The sequence below is a fragment of the Psammomys obesus genome, unplaced genomic scaffold, assembly GCF_907164565.1.
Source record: "Psammomys obesus unplaced genomic scaffold, mPsaObe1.curated_primary_1811, whole genome shotgun sequence".
NCBI lineage: Eukaryota > Metazoa > Chordata > Mammalia > Rodentia > Muridae > Psammomys > Psammomys obesus.
In genome coordinates, this window is record NW_026592732.1 from 10,689,935 (window position 1) to 10,712,746 (window position 22,812).

The following is a 22,812-nucleotide window of genomic DNA, read 5'->3' on the forward strand; positions in this document are numbered from 1 at the left end:
CCAGATTCTTAACGTAAAGGACATAGTAAAATTCACTGGTATAGAAGAAGACTTTTAAGTCCAAGAATAAATCATTAACTTTCTCACAGATAGTCAAAGAAAAGGACCCAGGACACCCCACCCCTAAATTAGTATAGCTGGGCCCACGAGATGGCTCACATGGTAAGGTGCTTGCTGCCAAGTCTACCAACCTGACTTTGGTCTCCAGGACTCACATGATGGGAGGGAACTGACTCCCAAGTATTATCCTCAGACCTCTGCCTATACACCATGACATATGTACTCCTGTCACACATATAAATAAGTGGTGAAATGTAATAGAAGTTTGGATTTAGTACAGCTGCAAGTTATTTTCCGTTCAATATAGAATAACCCAAGTTCCCACATTTGATTAGCCTTTTTTTTTTTTTTCTCCCTTTGAGGAAAACAGGCAGAAGGAAATAACGGTGCCTCATTTTGCACCTAGCTTTGGTTTTAGGTTAGAGGTTCTACCAGAGGCTCTCCACAAGGCCAGCTGCTACAGCCGAGAGCTGACATCTTCCGTAGCATGCGCAAAACCTACAGACTGAAAATCAGAGGACTGGCCGCTGTCTGAAAGCAGGGTTTTGGGATGAAGAACCAGGTCTGGGATGAAGAACCAGCGCTACTCCCTGAGTCTGAGCAGGGCCACTGCTGGCGGTTGCCTGTAGAGACTAGCATCATTAAACCGTATTGGGAGCAAAAGGCTAGTTTTAACACTTCAGTTTTTCACATGTGTCTGGGTTGCAGCTCAGGGCCTTGTCTGTTCAAAACAGTTACTAAAAATAAAATTGTAAACTTAGGGAAAACATTGAGTTTTCTTTTTGTCACTCATTCATTCAGTTCCAAATGAACTTCATAAATGACAAAATCATTTTGCATTTTGTAAAAGATTGGACACATCTGATAGAAATGTCCTAGCATGCCCCAGTACCAGTTTTAAGGACTGTGAAGAGCTCACTCCTCAGTTAGAGAAGATAAGGATTCACACATTTTGTTCCTTTTTCTTTAAAGCCTTTGTCATCCTGCTCCCTCATCCTCCAGTGTTCAAAGTTTAGATTTAATTTTGTTGTATGACAATGAAAGCCATAAAAGAGAATGTTCGCTTGAGAGAATAATTCTTTGTGATGAAATAAGGGCAGGCAGCATATAGAAAAGGTGACCTGGTGGGTCATGTGGTTCATGTGGAGGCTGAGTGAGGGGAGAACAGAAAACAAGTATGACTGAGGGAGGAGGATGATTCATACCTGTAATCTAAGAGGAGGCAGAGGCTGGAAGATCACTACAGATGCAGCCTGATCTGCACTATTGGCATTCAGGCTGGCCAGTGCTGCACAGCACAGCAGGACCTGTCTCAAAACAAAGCTATGCTCACACACATATAGGACAATGTACATATAGGCATATTTGTATATACACATTATTGCATACTATGCATGTATAGTACCTATATAATGTTTGTGTAAACTGTGTGTGTGTGTGTGTGTGTGTGTGTGTGTGTGTTTGTGTGTGTGTGTAAGGAGAAAAGAAAATGGAGGAGCGTGCAGTTGTGTTGCAATGAAAACATGTTTCATATTTAAATGTTGCTAGTTCCAGAAAACAATATTGTAAGCATCCTAACAGTTTTAAAATTTTAAAGGTGAATTAGGTTTATGAGTATATTAACTCGGGATTTTTATAAATAAATTATAACAGTAGAACCTCATTCTGGCTCTAGAAACCCCTTGTATACCTCTATGTAAGAGTATGTATGTTTTACTCGCCTACATTTTCTCTTGAGTTTTATGTATTTTTTTTTTATTTTACAGTGTTTACTTGTCTCTCTGCTTACATTTTTCTCTTCAAATTTTCCCCCTTAAAATCAGCTTCTTAGATGTTTTGTTTATGTGAAAGGATCAGTTATCCAGGAGGTGCTCCTCCCACGATAGTTCATGATGTTCTAGCTAGTCTCAAACTCATGATCCCTGTGCCTGAACCTGCTAAGTGCTGGGATTACAGGTGTGCACTACCATGACTGTCTTAACATTTTATTTGTTGTCATTTGTAGATGGAAATAAAGGAATATATATATATATATATATATATATATATATATATATACACACACACACACACACACACACTATTTTGAATTCATTCTCTAGACAGTTATAGTCGATGTAGACAGAAATGCCAGTATGAGAAATTCTGAATTAGTCCAGTTCACATGCCCTTCTCCAGTGTACTTGAGCAGCCAAATGAGGGTTATTTGTCATCATTTTGTAATCTAGATGTGTTACTTGTTTGGAAACTTAAGCAGTTTAAAGTTGTCATGTGATGTATACATTTCTCTAGAGCACTGACAGTTGATGGAGAGTGTACGCCAGGCTCAGAAGGGTTGGGGCTGTGTCTGTTTTCTTACCCTCTCCTCGGTCTATCACAATATCCAATTAGGCTCTCAAAGAAATCATTGTTGTACACCCAACTGCCTACTTTTGCCAGTTTGTTTTAAAACTGCTTCCTAATGAAGTAAAGGACTTAAAGGATTTAAATAACTATTTTGTGTTTGGTGGGCTCTTTGATTTGTAAGGAACAAAAAAGACTAAAGTTACCCACTAACAAGGGGAGGGAGAAAGAGAGAGAATGAATATAAATGGCCATGGTTAAGCTTTATTTTTTTCCAGGAATCCATAGCAACGCCACTGGTTTCTCTGTTGATATCCACCCTGGGCTTTTCTTTTGTTTCCTTTTGTCTCTGCATTTGAGTAGCATTTGTTTCTCCCAGCTCTGATTGCATCATGTTCATGTAACTCTACTGTATAGTCCTGAGAAATTGTTAATGCGCTATAATTATCTTTATCTTGGTTTGGACAGAACTTTTATACCCAGGTATCTATCCATCAACTGCCAATTAGCTTCCATTTGATTGGTTGGGATCTTAGTATAGGCTGTAGCCAAGAAACTGGGTTATATAGAGGAGACTTTGTCATTGTCAGATAAGGAACCATCTGAGTTAACTTCCTTAGCATAGATACTTCCTCAGGAGAGTTTGTGGCATCTAAAGCTTAACAAACTTTTCTAATAGGCCCAATGTCCATATTCCTTACTATTCCTGTTCAGTATTTGTGATCTTTTAAAGCATGCTATCATCCATAATTACATGTTGTGGCTTCAGAGGGCTGATTCTTACCTTGGAGTGTTACCTTTATCATAGACGATCAAGTGACCATTTTTCCCCTTTCCTCCTGGCTAAGGAGTTCAAGAGGCCTCTTTGGTCTCTACATCTAATCTTGCCCATGGAGAAGAATGCAATCTCATTTAAATCCTCATGATTTATATAGAAAGACGTAAGAACAAACAAAATATTACTAGTCTTCAACAGTATCCTCCTATAGCAGTGTACTAACAGGTATGAATTTATTGTGGGTGTTAGTGGCTTTTCTGCGTGTAAAATGTGGGCTGAAGTCCTCTGATAGATAACTGAGTTTCCCCCACACTGTGGTAGAAGTCTATCCCTTTATCTCACATAAACACAGCCAGCACCGCTCTGGGTTTTCTTTGACCTGGACCCCAAACTTCTTTGGATTTTACGTAATTTTTTTGACTTACTTATTTTAGTACATTGGCTGTAAATGTCTACCAATTCAAATCTTCTTCAAAAGTCATCACAATACATTGAACTTTTTTTTTTTTTTTTTACAAACAGGATAAAAGAATCCGAGTATCCCAACCCCTGACAAGAGGACCAAGTGCCTTTATTCCAGAGAAGGAAGTAAGTCTATGTTGTCAATACTAACTCTAAAATTAGAAAAAGTAGATGTGTTTTTTTTTTCTTTAGTATGTTATTCATGTCAGAAAAATGTGAAATTGTTTATTTTTTCAGATTTATTAAGAAAGTCTGAAGATTTTCAGGTTTAAAGAGACCAGCATTTCATTTCACAGTACTTATATCACATAATTGGTATAACACAATATTTTGAAAGGAAACATGAGTTTCCAACTACACCTTTAAAGGACAGTAGACAGATAATGCCCTCATTATTCTTTCTTCTCATTTACACATTTGCTTGACAGGATGCGACTGATGCTCCAGCAATTGCATGTCTTTGGTGAAGGTTTGTTAACAAGATGGTACCAGCCAGGCAGGGAGGTTATCAGTGACACAGAGTAAGGTCTGTGCCTGTTTGTTGGTGTACATCTTGAAGTGTGCAGTCTTTGTGAATCCCCAGATGCCTCTTAGTTGTCATGAGGCTGAGAACCACTGTTAAGGACTTACTTGTCAGCTTAAGAATGTGCCCAGTGCACACGGATGCAGTTTTCTCATAGATGCGATTCTGCTTGTGCATAGATGTCTTTGTCTTAAATAACTAGCGGGGAGCCTTGAACTCCCTTTCCTGTTCCTGCCTTAGTAGCCTCTTCCCATTGAACTAAAACCTCAAGTGATAGTGGTGTATCTCCAGAGCTCAGAAGTGGAAGCAGAGTGGATAAGAGGCTCTGCTTTGCATGTGCCTGTTTGTCACATAGCCTAGGGCTAAACTTGCGAGATGATGGCCTAACACATATAAATGGCTTCCTGCAGCATTTTTACAGCATGTGTTTGAAGATATTCTATTTTTAGGATCTGTTGCAGCATATGAATCTAGCAACGTATTGTGAATGTCCTGTGAGAACCAAGAAACGTCTGGAGAAAGCAAATAAAAACAGTAAAGAATTCTAGCCCTAATTGTATTGGGGTTTGGATCCTGTTTTGTTTTTTTTGTTTTTTTTTGTTTGTTTGTTTGTTTGTTTGTTTCTGATTATCAGCTCAGTCCCTGTGGTTGACAGAACAGGGAAATGGACAAATGAAAGTACCCAGGTTTCTATAGTGAACTGAAGTGAGGTTGCCTTTTGTATTTATGCCAGGATAACTGGCATTTCTCTAGTTTCACTTTCAGATAAAAGTCTCTACCCATAAACAGTTCCTTTGTACAATTTATACTTCCGTAGGGGTAAGAGGAACTGTGAAGCCAGCTCTGAGGAGTGCAGCTTCCAAACTATAGCGAAGGTCATTAAAGGACCATTGCTTTGGACTTTATGAGACCTAGTCAAAACCACTTTGCTATTAACTAGATGCACAAGGTTGAGTTAAATCCAGAATCTGCTTCCTATCTCTAAACTGAGGGGCATGTGCATCTTTCATCTAGAAATATAACTCTAAAATACAAGTAAGAAATGAGCCAGTGATGGAGTAAACAGGTATTAACAATCTCCTCACACTGCCACAGCCAGCTTGTTGTGTGATGCCAAGCCGGCATGGTATATGAGGCTACATGTTATCTAATCTATTTCAAGAAAGCTCTTTGGTCCCTAGATGGAGGATGTACATCCTATTCTCATGCCTTGTTTTTAGTAATTACTATAATAAGCTTAAACTAGCAATGACAATTAGCAAGTGTCCTTACTAATTTTCAGTTAACACTTTCCCACAAGTCATTAAATTTTCCCTTATCTCCAATAAAGATTTCATAAAGCTTTTTAAAAAGGTAGACTAGCTTCTGTTGCTCTCCTTGTGGAGCTCCTGTTCCGTCTAGGTCTTTCTATCTCCCCCTTTTTTCATAAGATTCCTTGCACTCTGCCCAAAGTTTAGTTATAAGTCTCAGCATCTGCTTTGAAACCCTGCTGAGCAGAGTCTTTCAGAGGCCCTCTGTGATAAGCTCCTGTCCTGTTTCCTGTTTTCTCCCTCTTCGATGTCCATCCCATTTGATCATCCTACCCACTTCAACCAAGGACCATGCATGGAGGTAACCTAGAACCCCTGCACACATGTCGCCCATGGCAGCTCAGTATCCAAGTGGGTTCCCTAGTAAAAGGAACAGGGACTGTCTCTGACATGAATTCAGTGGCTGGCTCTTTGATCACCTCCCCCTGATGGGGGAGCAGCCTGACCAGGCCACAGAGGAAGACAATGCAGCCAGTCCTGATGAGACCTGATAGGCAAGGGTCAGATAAAAGGGGAGTAGGACCTACCCTCTCAATGGACTTGGAGAGGGGCATGGGAGGAGAGGAGGGAGGGAGGGAGGGATTGGGAGGGAATAAGGAGGGGACTACAGTTGGAATACAAAGTGAATAAAGTATAATTAGTATAAAAAAATTAAAATTTTTAAAAAGGCAACTACCTAAAATGAAAACAAAAAATGTAGACCAGCAAAAACAACAGAGGATCAGACATTTGTCCAAAATCATGAAATTAATTTTCTTTGTCAGTTGATAAGAGTAGGCAGCAAATGCATGTGAATATAGCATTCAAATGCTGCCGGATTTGCCTTCCGCACACTGTGTAACAATGGCCAGGCAAGCTGGCTCTGAAGTCTGCATGCTCGCCTGCAAAGACAGATGGAGGCTTCTTTCCTCAGCTTTAGAGCTGCGTGTTTAATGTTTGATAACTTCACATTTGTTGTTTAATAAATTGTGGTATCAAAGCCAAAACTGAATGGTACTTTCTCTTTTTAAATTTCTGTTTCTAGTATGAGCAACTGCATAATTGCAGTGTCTGTTAGCATCAAATGAATATGTATTTTTCAGTAGAGGCAGAGTCCATGTAAACCAAAGCTGTCTTTACATCACAGTGTTCACCGCAGTCTCTGCTTCTTGGTTATAAGGTTGTCCAAGCAAACTCAGTGGATGAACGAACAAACTTTCTGGTGGAAGAGTACTCTACATCCGGTCGCCTGGACAACATCACACAGGTGATGAGTTTGCACACTCAGTACCTGGAATCTTTCTTGCGGAGCCAGTTCTACATGCTGCGCATGGATGGCCCCCTTCCCCTCCCAGACAGGCACTACATTGCCATCATGGTAGGTGCTTGCTGCCCACCATTCCCTACTGCCATGAAATAGCTTCCATGTACTCTGTATCCCTTCTAAGGTGTGTGTTTGGGGAAGAGATGTGAGTAAGTGTGCATGTGAGATACTGTGTATGTGTCTTGTGGAGTGTGTGTGTGTGTGTGTGTGTGTGTGTGTGTGTATGAGAAACTATATTGTGGGGTGTGAGTGTAGGGTGTGTGTGTGTATCTGTGGGATGAGTATGCATATATGTTTGTGTGTAGAGGTGTGTACATGTATGCATGTGTATGTTTGTGTGTATATGTATGTGTGTCTGAGATTGTGTACATGTGCAGAGGGGTATGATATGTGTGCATATGCATATATGTATGTATGCATTAGTGTGTATGTTCATGTATGTACGTGTGCATGTGTGTAAAGCTGAATATAGTTACATTGGTATAACTGAAGAAGCCTCTGGTTTGTTTTGCTTTTTTTTTTTTTTTTTTTTTTTTGAATACCACATCCTTTGGATACATTCACAGTACTTTAAGCCACTTAATATGCTGAGTTTTTCTCCTTTAACCATCAGTAGGATTATTTTTCATATTTAGTTTCTTATGATTAAAGGTGGTTGTTGGGTCCAGAATAATCCCCTGCCAGTTTTGCTGTTGTTCTTGGGGTCTTCTTCGGTATAAGCTGCTTGTGACGTTTTCTTACTCACTTTATACATGAAGACGATCACTGGGGTGGGGTAGAAGAGAAGTACCAGTACTAGTCACAGATCTTCATAAGAGAAGAATTGTTCAGTGGATTCCAGCACTTCTGAGTGTGGATCTTGTTATAGGTAGGCTAATTACTCAGTGTTATCTGCAAGTAGAGGGCCAGGGAAGAGGCTTGCTGGAGGCACTAGAGAGGAAGGAAGAAATAAGCTGTGCTCTGCTTAGACAGCTACAGGGGAAGAGGGTGAGGGCACAAGAGCCTATGACACTGTGTTTTGGAAAAGGCAGCAGCACAGTCACCCAAGCCAGCAGAGCTACCCTGGACTCAGAAGATGTGTGTCACCAAGTTGGAAAAAAAGGAGCATTCTGTGCTTTCTAACATGAACTTGATGGATATTGTGAATTTAGGAGAAGTTTTCAATGACAGTAAGGCTGACAGCAGAGTGGGAAAGTTCACTCCCTAAGACAGAGCTGGGATACAAAGATGAGAAAGAATAAAACAGGGTTATTTTACAAGAAGCAGCCACAGAAAAGAGAGCAAAAGTACTTCACATGACTGTCCCATTGACAGCACCCAGCTGACAGTGACTGCATAAGGAGAGATCAGTGATGTCATTGTCTAAGCAGGTCTCTGAGGTCACTATGGCTGATAAGGGAGGTCCCCCATAAACATGAATTCTGAATCGATAGGATACACATCATTGAGGATTCCTGTATTTTAAGTAGAACATACTGGATCTTCCGCTTAGCAGACTTACATGGTGCCTGTGGTTTTCCTGAAAATAGCTACGATATTTCCAGATCTATCTATACCAGACTCAGGAAGAAGTTGTTGGCTTCAAGTGACAAGTATTTGCTTTTAAAACTGTAAATCAGCCTCATATATGATTAAAGAATCTGTAACAACGGATGGTAAAAATTTTTAAAGAAGGAGAACTTCATGAGAAAAGAGTCACTGATTAAAAATAATCAACCCTGGCGATCAATGGGGTGACAGATGTTGCAGCCAGATCGCCATTGGCCTGCTCTTTGATCACCTTCCCCTGAGGGGGGAGCAGCCTTACCAGGCCACAGAAGATGACAATGCAGCCACTTCTGATGAGAACTGATAGACTAAGATCAGAAAGGAGTGGAGGACCTCCCCTATCAGTGGACTTGGGGAGGGGCATGTGTGCAGAAAGGGGAAGGGGGGTGGGATTGGGAGGGGAGGAGGGAGGGGCTTATGGGGGGGGATACAAAATGAATAAAGTGTAATTAATAAAAGTTAAATAAATTAAAAAATAAAAATAATCCTGGCTCCATCTAAATTACTCACTTGTGGAAAGACCTCTCATGACTGTTCTCAGGAAACTTGCTTCTGTGTTTCAGGCTGCAGCCAGACACCAGTGTTCCTACCTAATAAACATGCACGTGGATGAATTTTTAAAGACTGGAGGGATTGCTGAGTGGCTGAATGGCTTGGAATATGTACCACAAAGACTGAGAAATCTTAATGAAATTAACAAGCTCCTGGCACACCGGCCCTGGCTGATCACAAAAGAGCATATTCAGGTACTGTGTTTAAGTTCCGAGTTATGCATGAAGCTTGAGATGGTGGGGTTTTGCTTTGTATAATATTTTTCATTTTTATTTTTGAGATTATAATTGCACCATTTCTCCCTCCTTTCCCTCTAAGCCCTCCCATATACCTCCTTGCTCTCAGATTCATAGCCTCTCATATATAGATATAGATATAGATATACTATGAATATGTATATATATATGTATATATATATGTACTTGATTTTAAACAACTATATATTAGAAGCTTGAGAAATAAGAGATGCTGTATTACATTTAGAAAAGGTAATTAGAAATCCTGTGAGTTTCATTTAAGTGCAAATGAAAGCTGACTCTCCTCAAGGAGTCACTCATTGGTGACTCAATAGAAAGTTGGTTTCTGTTGTGAAGGAGTTGATAGATGAAGTATACTAGCATCAAGGATGCCTGGCTTCTGGCCACTGTTGTCAGCAAAATGCACCCTGTAGTTAGGAAATTCCATAAAGTGGAGAGACCTGGGAGTTGTAAATCCTTTGCTAGTTTTAACACATTTCGTAATTTAAGATTCATAGAGAAATGGTTTTGCAAATAAAAGGTGATTTGCCAGCTAGTGTGTGGAAGTGTGGAATTACTGTCCGGATGAAAAATAGAATTGTAACCTCAAAAGTGTTTCTGTCAGAGGCCATGCTGTCCAGCAGTGCTCACACAGGCTCATTATTCAGTGGGAGCTTTCATCTTCATCTCAGACACGCAGTGACTTACAGAAACATATGTATTGTTCATGAATAGAAAAGGCCTATAAAAATTACTTTATTACACAGTTTTGTGATTTATCCAGTTTCCACTTTTTTAACCAAGCAACCTGTGTCTTTTTTTTTTTTAATATTATATTTTGATGACTTTGGACTCTGTGAAACACAGCACTGTTCTAGGTCTGTGTTCTGGTTCTGTGGTTAGTTATATCACAGAATTGATCCTTATTTCATATCATAATTACTCTGTACCAGAATCTTTGGTGGGCTGAAATGATAAAAGCCTGGGCTTGGATGTGCTTGGGGTTGAGGGGAAGAGACACGTGACAGGGTATAGTACAGTCATACCTGAATTGTGGATAAGCAGTATGGGGTCAGAAGTTTTGGTCTGGGTGCTTTTTTGTTTGTCTGTTTGTTTGTTTTGGTTTTTTGCTTAGGTTTGGTTTGTTTTTTTTGAGACAAGGTTTCTCTGTGTAGCACTGGCTGTCCTGTAACTTGCTCTGTAGACCAGGCTTTCCTCAAACTCAGAGATCCACCTACTTCTGCCTCCCAAGTGTTGGTATTAAAGGTGTGTGCCGCCACCACCCAATTTAGAAGGTTTTTTATTTGTTTTGTTTTTAAGAGCTAACATTTGAGGTAGGTCTGAGAATAAAAAGAAGTTTTCAAAAAGAGATGAGCTGTTTCCTGTGAGAGAACAATTTCATATAGAAGAACCTGCAGTCTTATGTGTTGAAAGAGTAACCATCAACTTCAGGAAACCAAAGTAAAGATTTATGGATGGTGGTTGGTGAGAACTGAGAAGAATTGGATCATCTGGTGTGAGCCAGTTAAGGCTCCATTACAGAATTCATATTTTACCCTTAGAAAGCCATGGTCTCCCAAGTTATGCTACCCCAGAGAAGACATGAGATAAGCTTCAAAGTATTTGTATTCTCGTCTTCTTAACCTTCTGTATTTGTATGTTTTATTAGTATTATAATGTATCTATACACGGCATCTAAAATATATTTTATACAAGTCTTTAATTTATGAACACATGCTGTAGACTATTGGGCCCAGTTGTTACTGTTATAGAAGTGCATATGGCATAAGATGGCTTGTGCCAAGTTTTATTATGAGTATATTTCATTACATAGGATAGATTACAAATGGTACAGAACAGCAGGACAGTCAAACCACTGTACCAGAAAACTGATTTCTATGTAAGCTTTAGGATTATTATATGTGAAACTAAGAAGCAAATGAAAATGGTGACAAATGGATTTTCTCTTCTGGCATGAGTGTCACAGAACAGAAGATTATGCCTTGCACAAGGTGGTGTCCAATTACCAAGGGGTAAGGTATCTCAATAAAGAGATTTGACATTAAATTGGGAAGCCAGGCACAGTGCCACTCATTCTTAGTTCCCACAGTTAGAGGTGAAGACAAGAGAATTAATAGTTCAAAGTCATCCTTGGCTACATTACAGATTCCAGGCCAGCCTGAGCTATATGATGAGACTCTAATGAATGTGTGTGTGGGGAAAGGAGCATGAGGCAGAAAAAAGGGAAGGAAATTAGATCGTATAAATTAGCAAAAGTTGAGTTGAAAGAACAGATCATCCACCCAGGTCTTAACACTGTCTGAGGAAAGAGGACTGTGCAGGATAGGCAAGTGGTGATGATGAGGATCCATTTTAGGCTTTGAAAGAAGTTATAGCATGAAGCTATTCATTATAACAAATAACTAGGGGAGGGGATGACAGTTTGACATCAATTCAGAAATGAAGTAGTTAGGTACATTGTACATTGTATCTGGGTTTTAAAATTAATATAAGAGTATAGCCCCATGAAATATGAGTATGTCAAAATGAGAATTTTGAAAAGGAGAAAAGTATATGTCTACATCTGTGGCTGTATGAAGATGATTATTTTTTCAGATAGAGATAAGAACAGCATTACCTGTGTGAATGAACAGAGAACTGATGGGAAGGAGTCTCTGGGGAATGTGTTGGTGGAATTCACCCTTGAAAGTTACCCTGAACAAAGCAACTTATGAGAGAAATGATTCAGTGCAAATTACAATTCCAAGTTGCAGTCCATCAGTCATTGCAGGGAAGTCAAGCCAGCCGCTTAAAACAGCGGGTACACACACACTTCAGAAGCAGAGAGAAGATACATGCATGCATTTGAACTGCTAGGCTAGCTTTCCTCTACTTTCATTCCATTCAGGACCCTGCCCAATTTTAGGGCAGGCCTTCAAGTAGTCCAATCTCTCAGTGGAGTGCACAGTAACTTGCTTTATAGTTGACTTTAAGTACAGTCAAGTTGACAGCCAAGATTGGTCATTATAAGGCATTGTTGTTTTTAATAGGCTTAATTCTGGCTCTGTCATTCAGGTACAGGCCAAATAAAATAGCATATGAAAAAGTGCACTGACATGTCCCAAGATCTTATTCCAGTGTGCTGTCATATTTGGTCCTGTGGCATGGGGAGGCAGTGGTCTCTACCAGATGCTATAGAGGGAAATCAACAGGTACCCCAGTTAAGATGGATTTTCATAAGACTTTGTGGGACAGAGTGTAGTGTACAAAACACCTGAAAATGAAGTGCTTTGCTAGAAATTGTCAAAGTCCCTTCTAGCTTTAATGCTTCTTGATTCTCTTAGCTAACATCTTATTAAAATAGTGTCTTAAGGGTATTCTAAAAGTAGAAGAACCATTGCATGATAACAGTATTTGTTATAGTCAGTGCCACAGCATAATTATGTCATGAGGCTTTGGTAGTTTGCATACTACATGATGTAAAATGTGCGAGACATTTTAAAGAAAGTTTTAGTTTGCTTTACTACAAGTGAACGTGTGAGGCTGTGGCTTCCTCTGGTTTCCATGTTGACCTTCGCTTGTGTTCTCATTTTTAGAAACTTGTCAAAACTGGAGAAAATAACTGGTCCTTGCCTGAGCTCGTGCACGCCGTGGTCCTCTTGGCTCACTATCACGCTCTGGCCAGCTTTGTGTTTGGTAGTGGCATCAATCCAGAAAGAGATCCGGAAGTCGCCAATGGGTTCCGACTAATCTCAGTGAACAGCTTCTGTGTCTGTGACCTCGCTAATGACAACAGCATCGAGAATGCGTCCCTGGCAGGCAGCAACTTTGGGGTTCGTTTTCTGAACTGTTTCTCTTGTCACCTTCTTGCTGCTAATATCTAGAGAGTTCACTGTGAGCAGATAGGTTATTCTGTGCTTGAAAGATTCCTTTAGCTGTGGAAAAGTGTCATCAGGACCTAAAATTTTTTTTCAAATTTAGAGTGTTATTGTACAATACCTTTGCTTTTAAGTTGTAATTACCCTCAGATGCCTGGCAACTTTATTCATAGTCCCCAAGTGAACTGTGAAGGCACTGTAACCAGGAAGACTCGAAGCTTTCTTCTTTAACACAGACACTATATTTATAGAGTTCACCTTTCTAGCAACATGAAAAATCATACTGAAATTTATCACTAAACTAACTTTATTCTTCTCTTCTTAACGTCATTCTAACTATGTTCACTGCCCAGGTGACTTCTTGGTCTTAATTTCTTGGTATACATGATGTCTGTACCCTTCTTTGGGTTTCCTGGCACCTTAAGCAAGAGATATGGTTAAAAATAATAACCGAACATTGATGCCTTCACTGTCTCAGGACTTTAATGCCAGACCCTTGAACAGCAGTCTCAAAATGGTGCATCTGTCTATAAGATGCTGGACAAGTAAAGGGAGATGTATCTTGGGAAGTACAAAGGAGCAATTCTGAAACTGCTTCCTTTTCTAATAAATTACAATTTACTATGTACTAAATGCTAGAATTCTATATTTTAACATACATATACATACATATATACACACATATGTGTGTATACATACACTTTATATTTATAAGTGAAGCAGACTCATATATCTGAAAATATTTGATTATGTCATATAATTACTGTGAAGTTAATGACTAGGGATATTTTTTAAATAGATTCAATGAAATATAAATCACCTATGACCTAATTTACCCATTAAAGGAGTATTGGCAATAATAAATGTTAGGGTGTTACCACAGTATAAAAAGTAACTCCATAGCCATTAGCATCACATCCTAGTTCCTCCTCCCCATGCCTAGCCCATGCCAGTCACTGATCTACCTTCTGTCTGTATTTTGCCTACCTTAGCCACATTTAAAATATTCCTGCCAATAAAAAGTTTATTTCATTTGACCAACATCTCTGCTGCAGCCTAAATAACTGTCCTCTGTGCATACTCAGTGGAGTTTAAGAGGGAGGGACTTACTAGACCAGTTTGTAGTGCTATATAGCACCAACAATGTCTTATGTTCTTCCAGATTGTGGATTCTCTAGGTGAGCTAGAAGCCTTAATGGAAAGAATGAAAAGGCTCCAGGAAGACAGGGAAGATGAAGAGACCACTCGGGAAGAAATGACCACGCGTTTTGAGAAGGAAAAGAAAGAAAGTCTCTTTGTGGTCCCTGGAGAGACTTTCCATTCATTTCCTCACTCAGGTGTGTTTGTCCTTTCTCTTGGTTAGTTGTTCGGAGACTACTAGGCTCCAGCCTTTAGTGTTGCCATACAAACACATAAAGAGGAGTCTGCTGCCATCTTTCTTTGTGCCTATGCACTCAGGCTTCACTGACAGCGGGGTCCATGCTCAGAAAGCTGCGTTGTGCAGACACTGTGGAGTGCACTCACACAGACCTAGCTGGCATGGCTTCTGAACATGAAGAGCATGTGGCTGTTGCCAGCAGAACATGGTGGCATGCTATTATAGAGTACACGTTTGATTATTGAAAGGGCTGTACTTAACACATCAAGAGAAGCATAGACAACAAGTACAAAAACCAATAGCTCTGTTTTTGTGTTACATCCTGGTATATATGTCATGTGGTTGGCAGGGTCTATCCATATGGTTGTCACCACAAACGTGAAATGCCTGAGGCTGTGATGTGTTGGCTGTAGTATAGGATTCTTCTAGAACCAGTATCATGTAAAGGAACTATCTTCATCCACACACTAAGTCTTTGAACGGTTGTTACACAGCACATGGCTATCTCTAATCCTCTGAAAGGAATTTGTAAGCTTGTTGTCCTTACTTGGTCCTGGATACATATTTAAAAGCAGTCAGTTGTTGAGGTCAGCAAGATGACTCAGCAGTAATTGCCACCAAACCTGAGATGCTGAGATGCATATGATAAAAAACAAGAACTTACTCCTTCTGCAAGCTTTCCTCTACCCTCCACACATACTTCATGGCATGCACATTCCTATACACACATACAAAAAGGTAATATAAGCAAATGTAAAAATTCAGTTTTCTTATACTCTTGAAGAATTTTAGAACAGTAAGGCAACTTTCCAATTCCGTCGCTTAAAGGAACTGAGCAGTTCATAGTAAACATTATTTAAGAAGCATGGGAACACATGTGAACCCCTCAAAGGTGACATCTAAGTCACATTCCTCTTGAAAGTAGATGAGTCAGTCATCAGTTCTGAGAGTTGCGTTGCTGTGATATGTGTAAAAGATCATGGAGCAGTAACTCAGGAAGAGCAGCATGCCTTTTGTCATTTTCCTCATCATTTGAAATAAAACGTTTAGATTTATTTTCTGTGTATGACAATTTTCCCTTGTGTATATATGTATGTCACACGTGTGCCTAGTGGCAGTGTATCAGTTAATTAAGGGCATTAATCCACTAGAACTCTAGTTATGACTGGTTGTGAGCCATGTGTAGGTGCTGAGAACCAAACCCAGGTCCTCTGTGAGAGCAAGCAGTGCTCTTAACTGTGAGCCATCTCTCAGCCCCAGCCATGCCTGCACAGTGCCCACTAGCAAAGCAGAGACCAGGAGGGGGCGCTAAGCTTGAGGACAGTTATCAGTGTCTCCCTGGGAGCTTGGGTCCAAAGCTAAGAAATGAATTGCATTGTATTGCAGTTAACTAAATTCCAGACATAAACAAAAACCCTAAGTTGAAAAATCCAGAGCAAACAAGTGGAAGTGGAGGAAAGTGTGAAGTAAAGGAGAGCGTGTAAGCCTCTCAGGTCTGCTAATAGTGCAGTGGGAGCCGTGCTGTAGACTGCTGTTTGAAAAGGCAGATGATGCTGTTAGGCATAATATCCGTTTACTCTAAATATTACAGTTTCAGTTTCTTTAAGATCACTGGAGCTTGAAAATGTAAATATTTTACTTCTTTATGTTGTTTTGAAATAATAGAAATATGTTTTGGGTTCCAGGTAGACTTTTTTCTTTTCTTTTCAAGATAGGGTTTCTCTGTGTAGCCTGGCTGTTCTAGAAAAGATTTTTAACAGCCCTTGAACTTATTTCAAAAATTATATTCTGATTTAAAATACGTTTTATGTTTATTTTATGTGTGTTAGTATTTTGTCTGAGTGTTTATGTGTACAACATGTGTTTGTCTGGTACCAGAGGTCAAAAGGAGGCATTGGATCCCCTGGAACTGGAATGTCAGGTGCTTGTGAGCTGCCATATGGGTGCTAGGAACTGAACCCAGGTCCTCAGAGAGAGCAACAAGTGCTCTGAACAACTTAGCCACCTCTCCAGCCTCTGTATTCTGATTTATGTGAATAAGGTCATACCATTTACCAGTCATTGCATGGGATAAGTATTTTTATCCTTAACTACCCACAGTACCAAATGTGCTGACTATAGAAAGATAGTACAGGAAAATGATCCTGTACGGTGGCCAGTGAGGTTTTTTTTTTTAATAGATTTACCAATTTTAGAATAGAAGTAGAAAGTCTTCTTTTATATTTTAAAGTATTAGTATTATTAAACAAAGCTCCCAGATTCCAGTAGGAAAGGACTCTTTTAAGAAAGGATTCTAAAAAAGGACTTCTTTAGAAAAGATTCCAAAGAAGAACCTTTAATCCTGAAGAAATCCATGTTTCTTTTTAATTTTTTTTTTGGGGGGGGTTGTATTAGCTTATATTATCTTTATGAGAATGTCACTCCATTACTACACTGGAGTGTTTTATGTCTTATGTTTCTAACTACTCATCTGTCATTGTATATACACAGACATGATAGAGAGACCCTGGCTTAAATAACAGAACAAACAAAACAAAAAACCAGAAAACTCTATACATATGTGTAAAATGCTGTTTCCTTTCAGAACAAACTTAAATTTTGTTTAGGTAACATCAGAATTGGTTCTGAATTGTTGATCACCAGAGTAGCAATTTTAACTCTTCAAGGTAAATCTGGAAATAATAGCATCGGTCAGTTCCCTGCAACTCCTACAAATACTGAGACAGTCAGCTAATACAGAGCTGCTATATTAGACAACAGCCTGTGATTGGCTGGCCCCATTGCTTTGTGCCTGTGGCAGCACAAATCCAGGAAGGCACCAAGGTCCTCCCATCATTTTTGAGGGGACCCAAGTGCCTAAATATCTCACAGGAGTTTCCACCTGCTACAGGTCCCACCTTTCCCATGTGAACACTGGAAGAATGCTTAAGACCCAGCAGAGTAAAACCTAAGTGGTTGAGGGACCTTCCTATATCCCTTCTATGGACAGATTACTTAGAAAACAGGTCTTATCTACTGCTGCCTCTAAGCTATGAGGTTTTTCCTAGGAAACACTTTTATATGGTTAGTTGCTATTTATTTTGAAATTAAAGTTTAAAATTATATGTAAGTAAAATAAAAACTAGAATCAAAGGCACAGGAAACATTATGACAATCAAGTCCAGTGTGAGCAAGTCCAGGGACACTGGCAAGGGGCTGGGGGAACCTGACAGTTCAGTACTGATTCTCAATTGGATTTTCCTTTGCAATGCACAAAAGTCTAGTTTTCCTACTAGGCTTATCTGACTGTGATCACATTTTTACACGTTTTGTCATTTTGATTATGGTGTGATGGGGAGGATGAAAGAAAGCATGACCTCTTTGAGTCAGGAGCTGATGCTTCAAAAATGGCATTGCTGTGCTAATGTTCATTTGAATGGAATCTGGACTGTAGGAGAATCAGTGGCTGTGAGTTTGGGTTACAGAAAGCCCACAATTTCCCATAGAGAAAACTCACTTAGAAGCTTTTGGCACTGGTGACAGAGTTCCTGGGTGGAGTACTTGCCTGGTATGCACAAGGGCTTGGGATCCATGCCCAGCACTGGAGGAAGAAAAAGAACAAGAGAAAGAAAAGCTTCAGGTCAGGGCAGTAACTTGTGTCTTAAGTGGAGCCCTCTCTTTAACACAGTGAAATAAAGGAAAATGTGGCTGTTATGGGCATATGCCACATCTGCTACACAGGAAGTACTCAGCAGGAGTCAGTTTCTCCTCTGCCTGAGTGATGAAGAGAATTCAGTGTGCTCAACATTGTGCAGCCTAGGAATTCCATCTTCCCTGCTCTTCTCATGCATCTCAATTATTCAATGACTGCAATTTAAAGATTAGAAAGGAGATTTTGTCTTGTTAGAATTTTCATATAAAGTCTTTAAGAAGAATTTGCATAATTGTTTCTCAAACTTCTAAAAATTTTACCCAGATAAGAATTACAGTTTTTAAATTATACTATAATACTATGCTTACTCTATCCAATATTTATTACTTATTAAAGACTGAATTAATTTAATATTAAATTATTTACAAAAAAATTATTCCTTACATAGGAACTACTTTTTATTTTGAGAGTAATATATTCATTTATGGAATAGAGAAAACAAACCTTGTTTGTTCACTGTTAATAGTTGAAATCATGTGGGGGGAAGTAATTGCAAAGACACACTAATCTTAAAAACAATGAGTTAGAAGAAAATCGTCTTCAGCTTTAAAAGTATGAGCATTAACCATTTACAGTTCCTCAGTAGTGGGTCTTTACCATCGAGCATGCAGAGCTATTGTAAATACCAGTGTTTCCTCCCTAGTATCCTTGCACTCTGGGGTGGTGCTCTGACCACAACCTCATCAGCTCCCTTGACACCACTGGAGCGTTCTGCTCGCACACGCATGCTCAAGCTGGGGTGAGTGTTCAGGGTGCACAGAAAGGCTAGCGAGACACCCAGAAGGCCTCTCTTTTCAGGACACCATGCCTCATCTCTTGACTGGCTTGCCTTCTGGAAGCTGACACTAAACTAGAGTGAAAGGATTTTTTTCTGTTAAGAATCAGATATACTTTTAAAAGACACATCTTCAAAAGCACTCATCGTCTTCCTTCTTCTTTCTCTTTCCCCATGCTCCACTTTATCCCTCGGAGAAATCAGACAAGATTTAAACCTTATGTTCCCAAGCCTGAGCTTCTGTTTCAAAGCAGTAAATCTGACATATTGATCTTTTCTACTATTGTTTACGTATTTCAATTTAGTTGGGTTTTTTTGTCTATATAACTATAATTAAATAGTAATACCCAATATTTGGTAAGGAAATTATACTTAGAACTTCACCAGTATCCAGATATTTTATGTGAACATAAACCAAATAGATAACACTGTCACTTTTGAAAACCTAAAAAGTAGAGGGAGCCAGGGCTTGGGCTCATCGTCTTAGCTGCCTGGGTCTTCTGAGTGCCTTCATTGTCCCTTAGATTTTGAAGACGACATGATCATAACGGCTGATGTTTCTCGATACATCGAAGACCCAGGTTTTGGGTATGAAGACTTTGCCAGGCGAGGAGAAGAACATTTGCCAACATTCCGAGCCCAGGTACACAGCGCTTTTAACTTAGAGCAACTAGAGAGTTCTGCCTGTCCAAGGGATAACTGTTGAAACATAAATAAAGTGGCTTCTAAAGTAGCCAACAACCAAGTCTATTTGATGTCCTGATAGGAAGGTAATTATTTCAACATGTTCACCCGTAGGAAGTCACCAAGAACCCGTATGCTTGCTTTAGTTTGCCTGCATTAAGCAGGATAGTTACATATGCTTGTGACATTTTTGGAGGGGCAGGGAAGAAATCAAACGATATGACACTTTATAGCAAGGCATTTTGAGATATGACTACACTAATAGTTTGTGCTTTAAGACCAGCCTCCCACAGTGTAATGGATTCAGTGGGGGAGAGGAGCTGAATTCGGACTCCTTCATGCCTAAGTAAGTTTGTTGGCATAGTCAAGAACTTGTGGGTCCTTTGAGATAAAGTGTAGTGTGTGCACAGTGCCTGTCTAGACGAGGTGGCCACAAACATGCCAAGCCCTGGAACCTGTGAGATAGCACTCTGGCTCTGCTCTCTTCAGCCTGACAAGAAGCGTTCCTGGTAAAGCTGCCATGCTAGAACTGAATTAGAAATGCTCCCCACTATCTTTCTTCAATAGTTTTATTTTATTTTAAAAATAAAAAACAGAGAATGTCCATTTTGTAAGTGGGTACTTTTTCTGCTTCCAGGACTACACCTGGGAAAATCATGGGTTCTCATTGGTGAACAGGCTTTACTCTGACATTGGACATCTCCTGGATGAGAAGTTTCGAATGGTCTACAATCTCACCTACAACACAATGGCTTCGCATGAGGATGTTGACACAACCACGCTGCGCAGAGCTTTGTTCAACTATGTTCACTGTATGTTTGGAATCAGGTATGTTCACTGTACAGGCAGTTTTATACACTTCTAAGTAGAAATTCAAGAATTTATTTTACTTATAGCCTGTTTGGGGTACATCTTTCTCAGAGAAAAACTACCTAATTTAATACTTAATTCCATCTTAGAGATCATTTTCTTCATTTAACTTGTTACGAGTCTGGGACTTAGGGAGATGGCTCAGTTGGTAAACACTTGTCAAGAGAGCATTAGGACCTGAGTTCAGTCCCCAGCACCTACATAAATGTACACTTGTAACCCCAACTTTGGGAAGTAGGGACAGGATTCCTAGGGCTCATTGGCCAGCCAGCCTTCCTAATTGTCAAGCCCCAAAGTCCCAGCAAGAAAACCTATCCCAAAAATAAGGTGGACGGCATCTGAAGAACAGTGCTGAGCTTTGACCTCTGGCTTCCACACATGCACAACATTGTACATGTACATGAACATTTAAGTTTAGATGATGATGATGATAAAGATAGATAGATAGATAGATAGATAGATAGATAGATAGATAGATAGATGGATGGATGGATGTGTTGTAGATCTTGATGATGACACAAGTACAAAAGTAATACTTTACAATGGTGTGGGAATAAGTAGAACTAAGAATCCTTCCTGAAAGAAGAAGTCAGTTTGGGAAGGAAAAAAAGTGTCTATTCAGAAAGCAATAACGAATTAAAGTCTGTGTGTTTAGTTTGCGAAAGAATTGTACTTCAAGCACCAATGAAGCTAGGATAGACTCTGTCTTCCCAAAGCTCAGCTACTCTCAAAAGCACCAAGATGAGATGGTTAGATCATGAGTTAACAGCTTCTAAATTGAAGAAATTACTTGGGGAGGATGGTAGATACAGGAGGGAGGAGTGGCAAGGTCTAGTCAGGAAAGTCTGCTGGGCTCCTCAGACTTATGAGCTAGATCTATAGTTATAAACACATCCACATCCTCTCTGATAAAAGAAAGCTTTATAGACTGAAACCCACTGGGATTCAGTTTGTTCAGCAGCCTTCTCTATAGTTTTAAGCAAAGCACCATGAAGTTCCTAACAAACAAGCTCATAATGCAATGTATTATATAAACAACTCCACAGGGCCAGCACCCCTAACCTGAAAAGCATCTGGAAGCTGGAGCTAGAACGCTTGTCTTGTGTGTTCAGAGCCTGGGTTTGGTCTCCATCATTGCAAAAGAAAAATCAAAAAATGCCCCCAAACCCTAAATGTGGTTGCTTACTCCCAGGGCTTTGGATTTTGGGAGTATTCAGAATTCTGGTTTTTAGATTAAGGCTGTTTTTCTGTTCCATCAGTCTGAGGTGTCTGACTTGTACCCATATGTTAGACACAGGTTTTCACCCTCTGACTAGGAACACTCAACATTAGCCTTTCCTGGCCAGCCTTACTCTTGCTCATTCACTACCTTCTTGTATTTTCTAAAATGCTTCTCTCAGAGAACACCTGCCTGCTCTGTTTAAAAATCACAGCTCTCTCCTCCCCTCATGCTGCAAATCCATGTTTCTCTAAGTAGTATAACTACCTACAAACTACCTGTTTGCTCTCTAGTATTTTTCTCTTTACACTTTAATAGTTTAAGCTCTGTGAGATTAGGGGTGGATTTTATTCCTCCTGTTCACCTCAGAATTCCAGTAACAAGAAGGATGCATGACATGCCAGGCACCTGGGAAATACTTTCTTATGACTAGCTTTGCTTATGATGCCATTGAGTATCAAGGTCTAAGCAGTGAAGCTTGGGTTTCATGTCATAGTGCTGTCACTTACAGGTATGATGACTATGACTATGGGGAAGTCAACCAGTTACTTGAACGAAGCCTGAAGGTTTACATCAAGACAGTGACCTGCTACCCTGAGAGAACCACGAAGCGCATGTATGACAGCTACTGGCGGCAGTTCACACACTCAGAGAAGGTCAGTGTCATCACCAAGCACACCTCAAAGACACATGTTCAGCATGACAGTTTTCAGCCATGCAGCAGGGAAGGCTGTATTATTAAGTTGCTGCAATTGAACTATCTATTGGTTTTATGTTTTCTTAATCGAAAGTGTATTGACTATTCACAACATTGTAATGCGTGCTCTATCTAACATGCTCTATGTCTTGGCTAAGGTTTCTCTTGCTGTGATAAAACACCATGACAAAAAGCAGCTGGGGAGGAAGAGCTTATTCCAGCTTATCCCTCTCAGGTCACACTCTACCACTAAGGGAGGTCAGGGCAGGAACCCGGAAGAAAGATGATGCAGAGGCTGTGAAAGACACTACATACTCGTTTGCTCAGCCTGCTTGATTTTTTTTTTATAGCACCCAAGACCACCTGCCCAAGGGTGGCACCAGCCGCAGTGAGCTGGGCCATCCCTCATCTATTATCAACCAAGATGCCCTACATACTTTCACACAGCCCAATCCCTACGGAGGCATTTTCTCTATTAAATTCCTTCTTCCCGGGTGACCTTACC

The 22,812-nt window shown here is 39.9% G+C and overlaps 1 protein-coding gene across 1 annotated transcript in view; it reads left to right on the forward strand.

Moving 5' to 3' along the window:
• The window catches only part of Sesn3 (sestrin 3), a 56,975-nt gene that overhangs the window by 25,571 nt on the left and 8,592 nt on the right, over positions 1–22,812 (forward strand). Inside the window, exons 2-9 of the mRNA XM_055615476.1 lie at positions 3,704–3,769; positions 6,636–6,833; positions 8,891–9,073; positions 12,712–12,948; positions 14,156–14,330; positions 19,362–19,480; positions 20,159–20,349; positions 22,122–22,266. Coding sequence (XP_055471451.1) covers positions 3,704–3,769; positions 6,636–6,833; positions 8,891–9,073; positions 12,712–12,948; positions 14,156–14,330; positions 19,362–19,480; positions 20,159–20,349; positions 22,122–22,266 — 1,314 coding nt within the window. The remainder of the gene's footprint in view (positions 1–3,703; positions 3,770–6,635; positions 6,834–8,890; positions 9,074–12,711; positions 12,949–14,155; positions 14,331–19,361; positions 19,481–20,158; positions 20,350–22,121; positions 22,267–22,812) is intronic.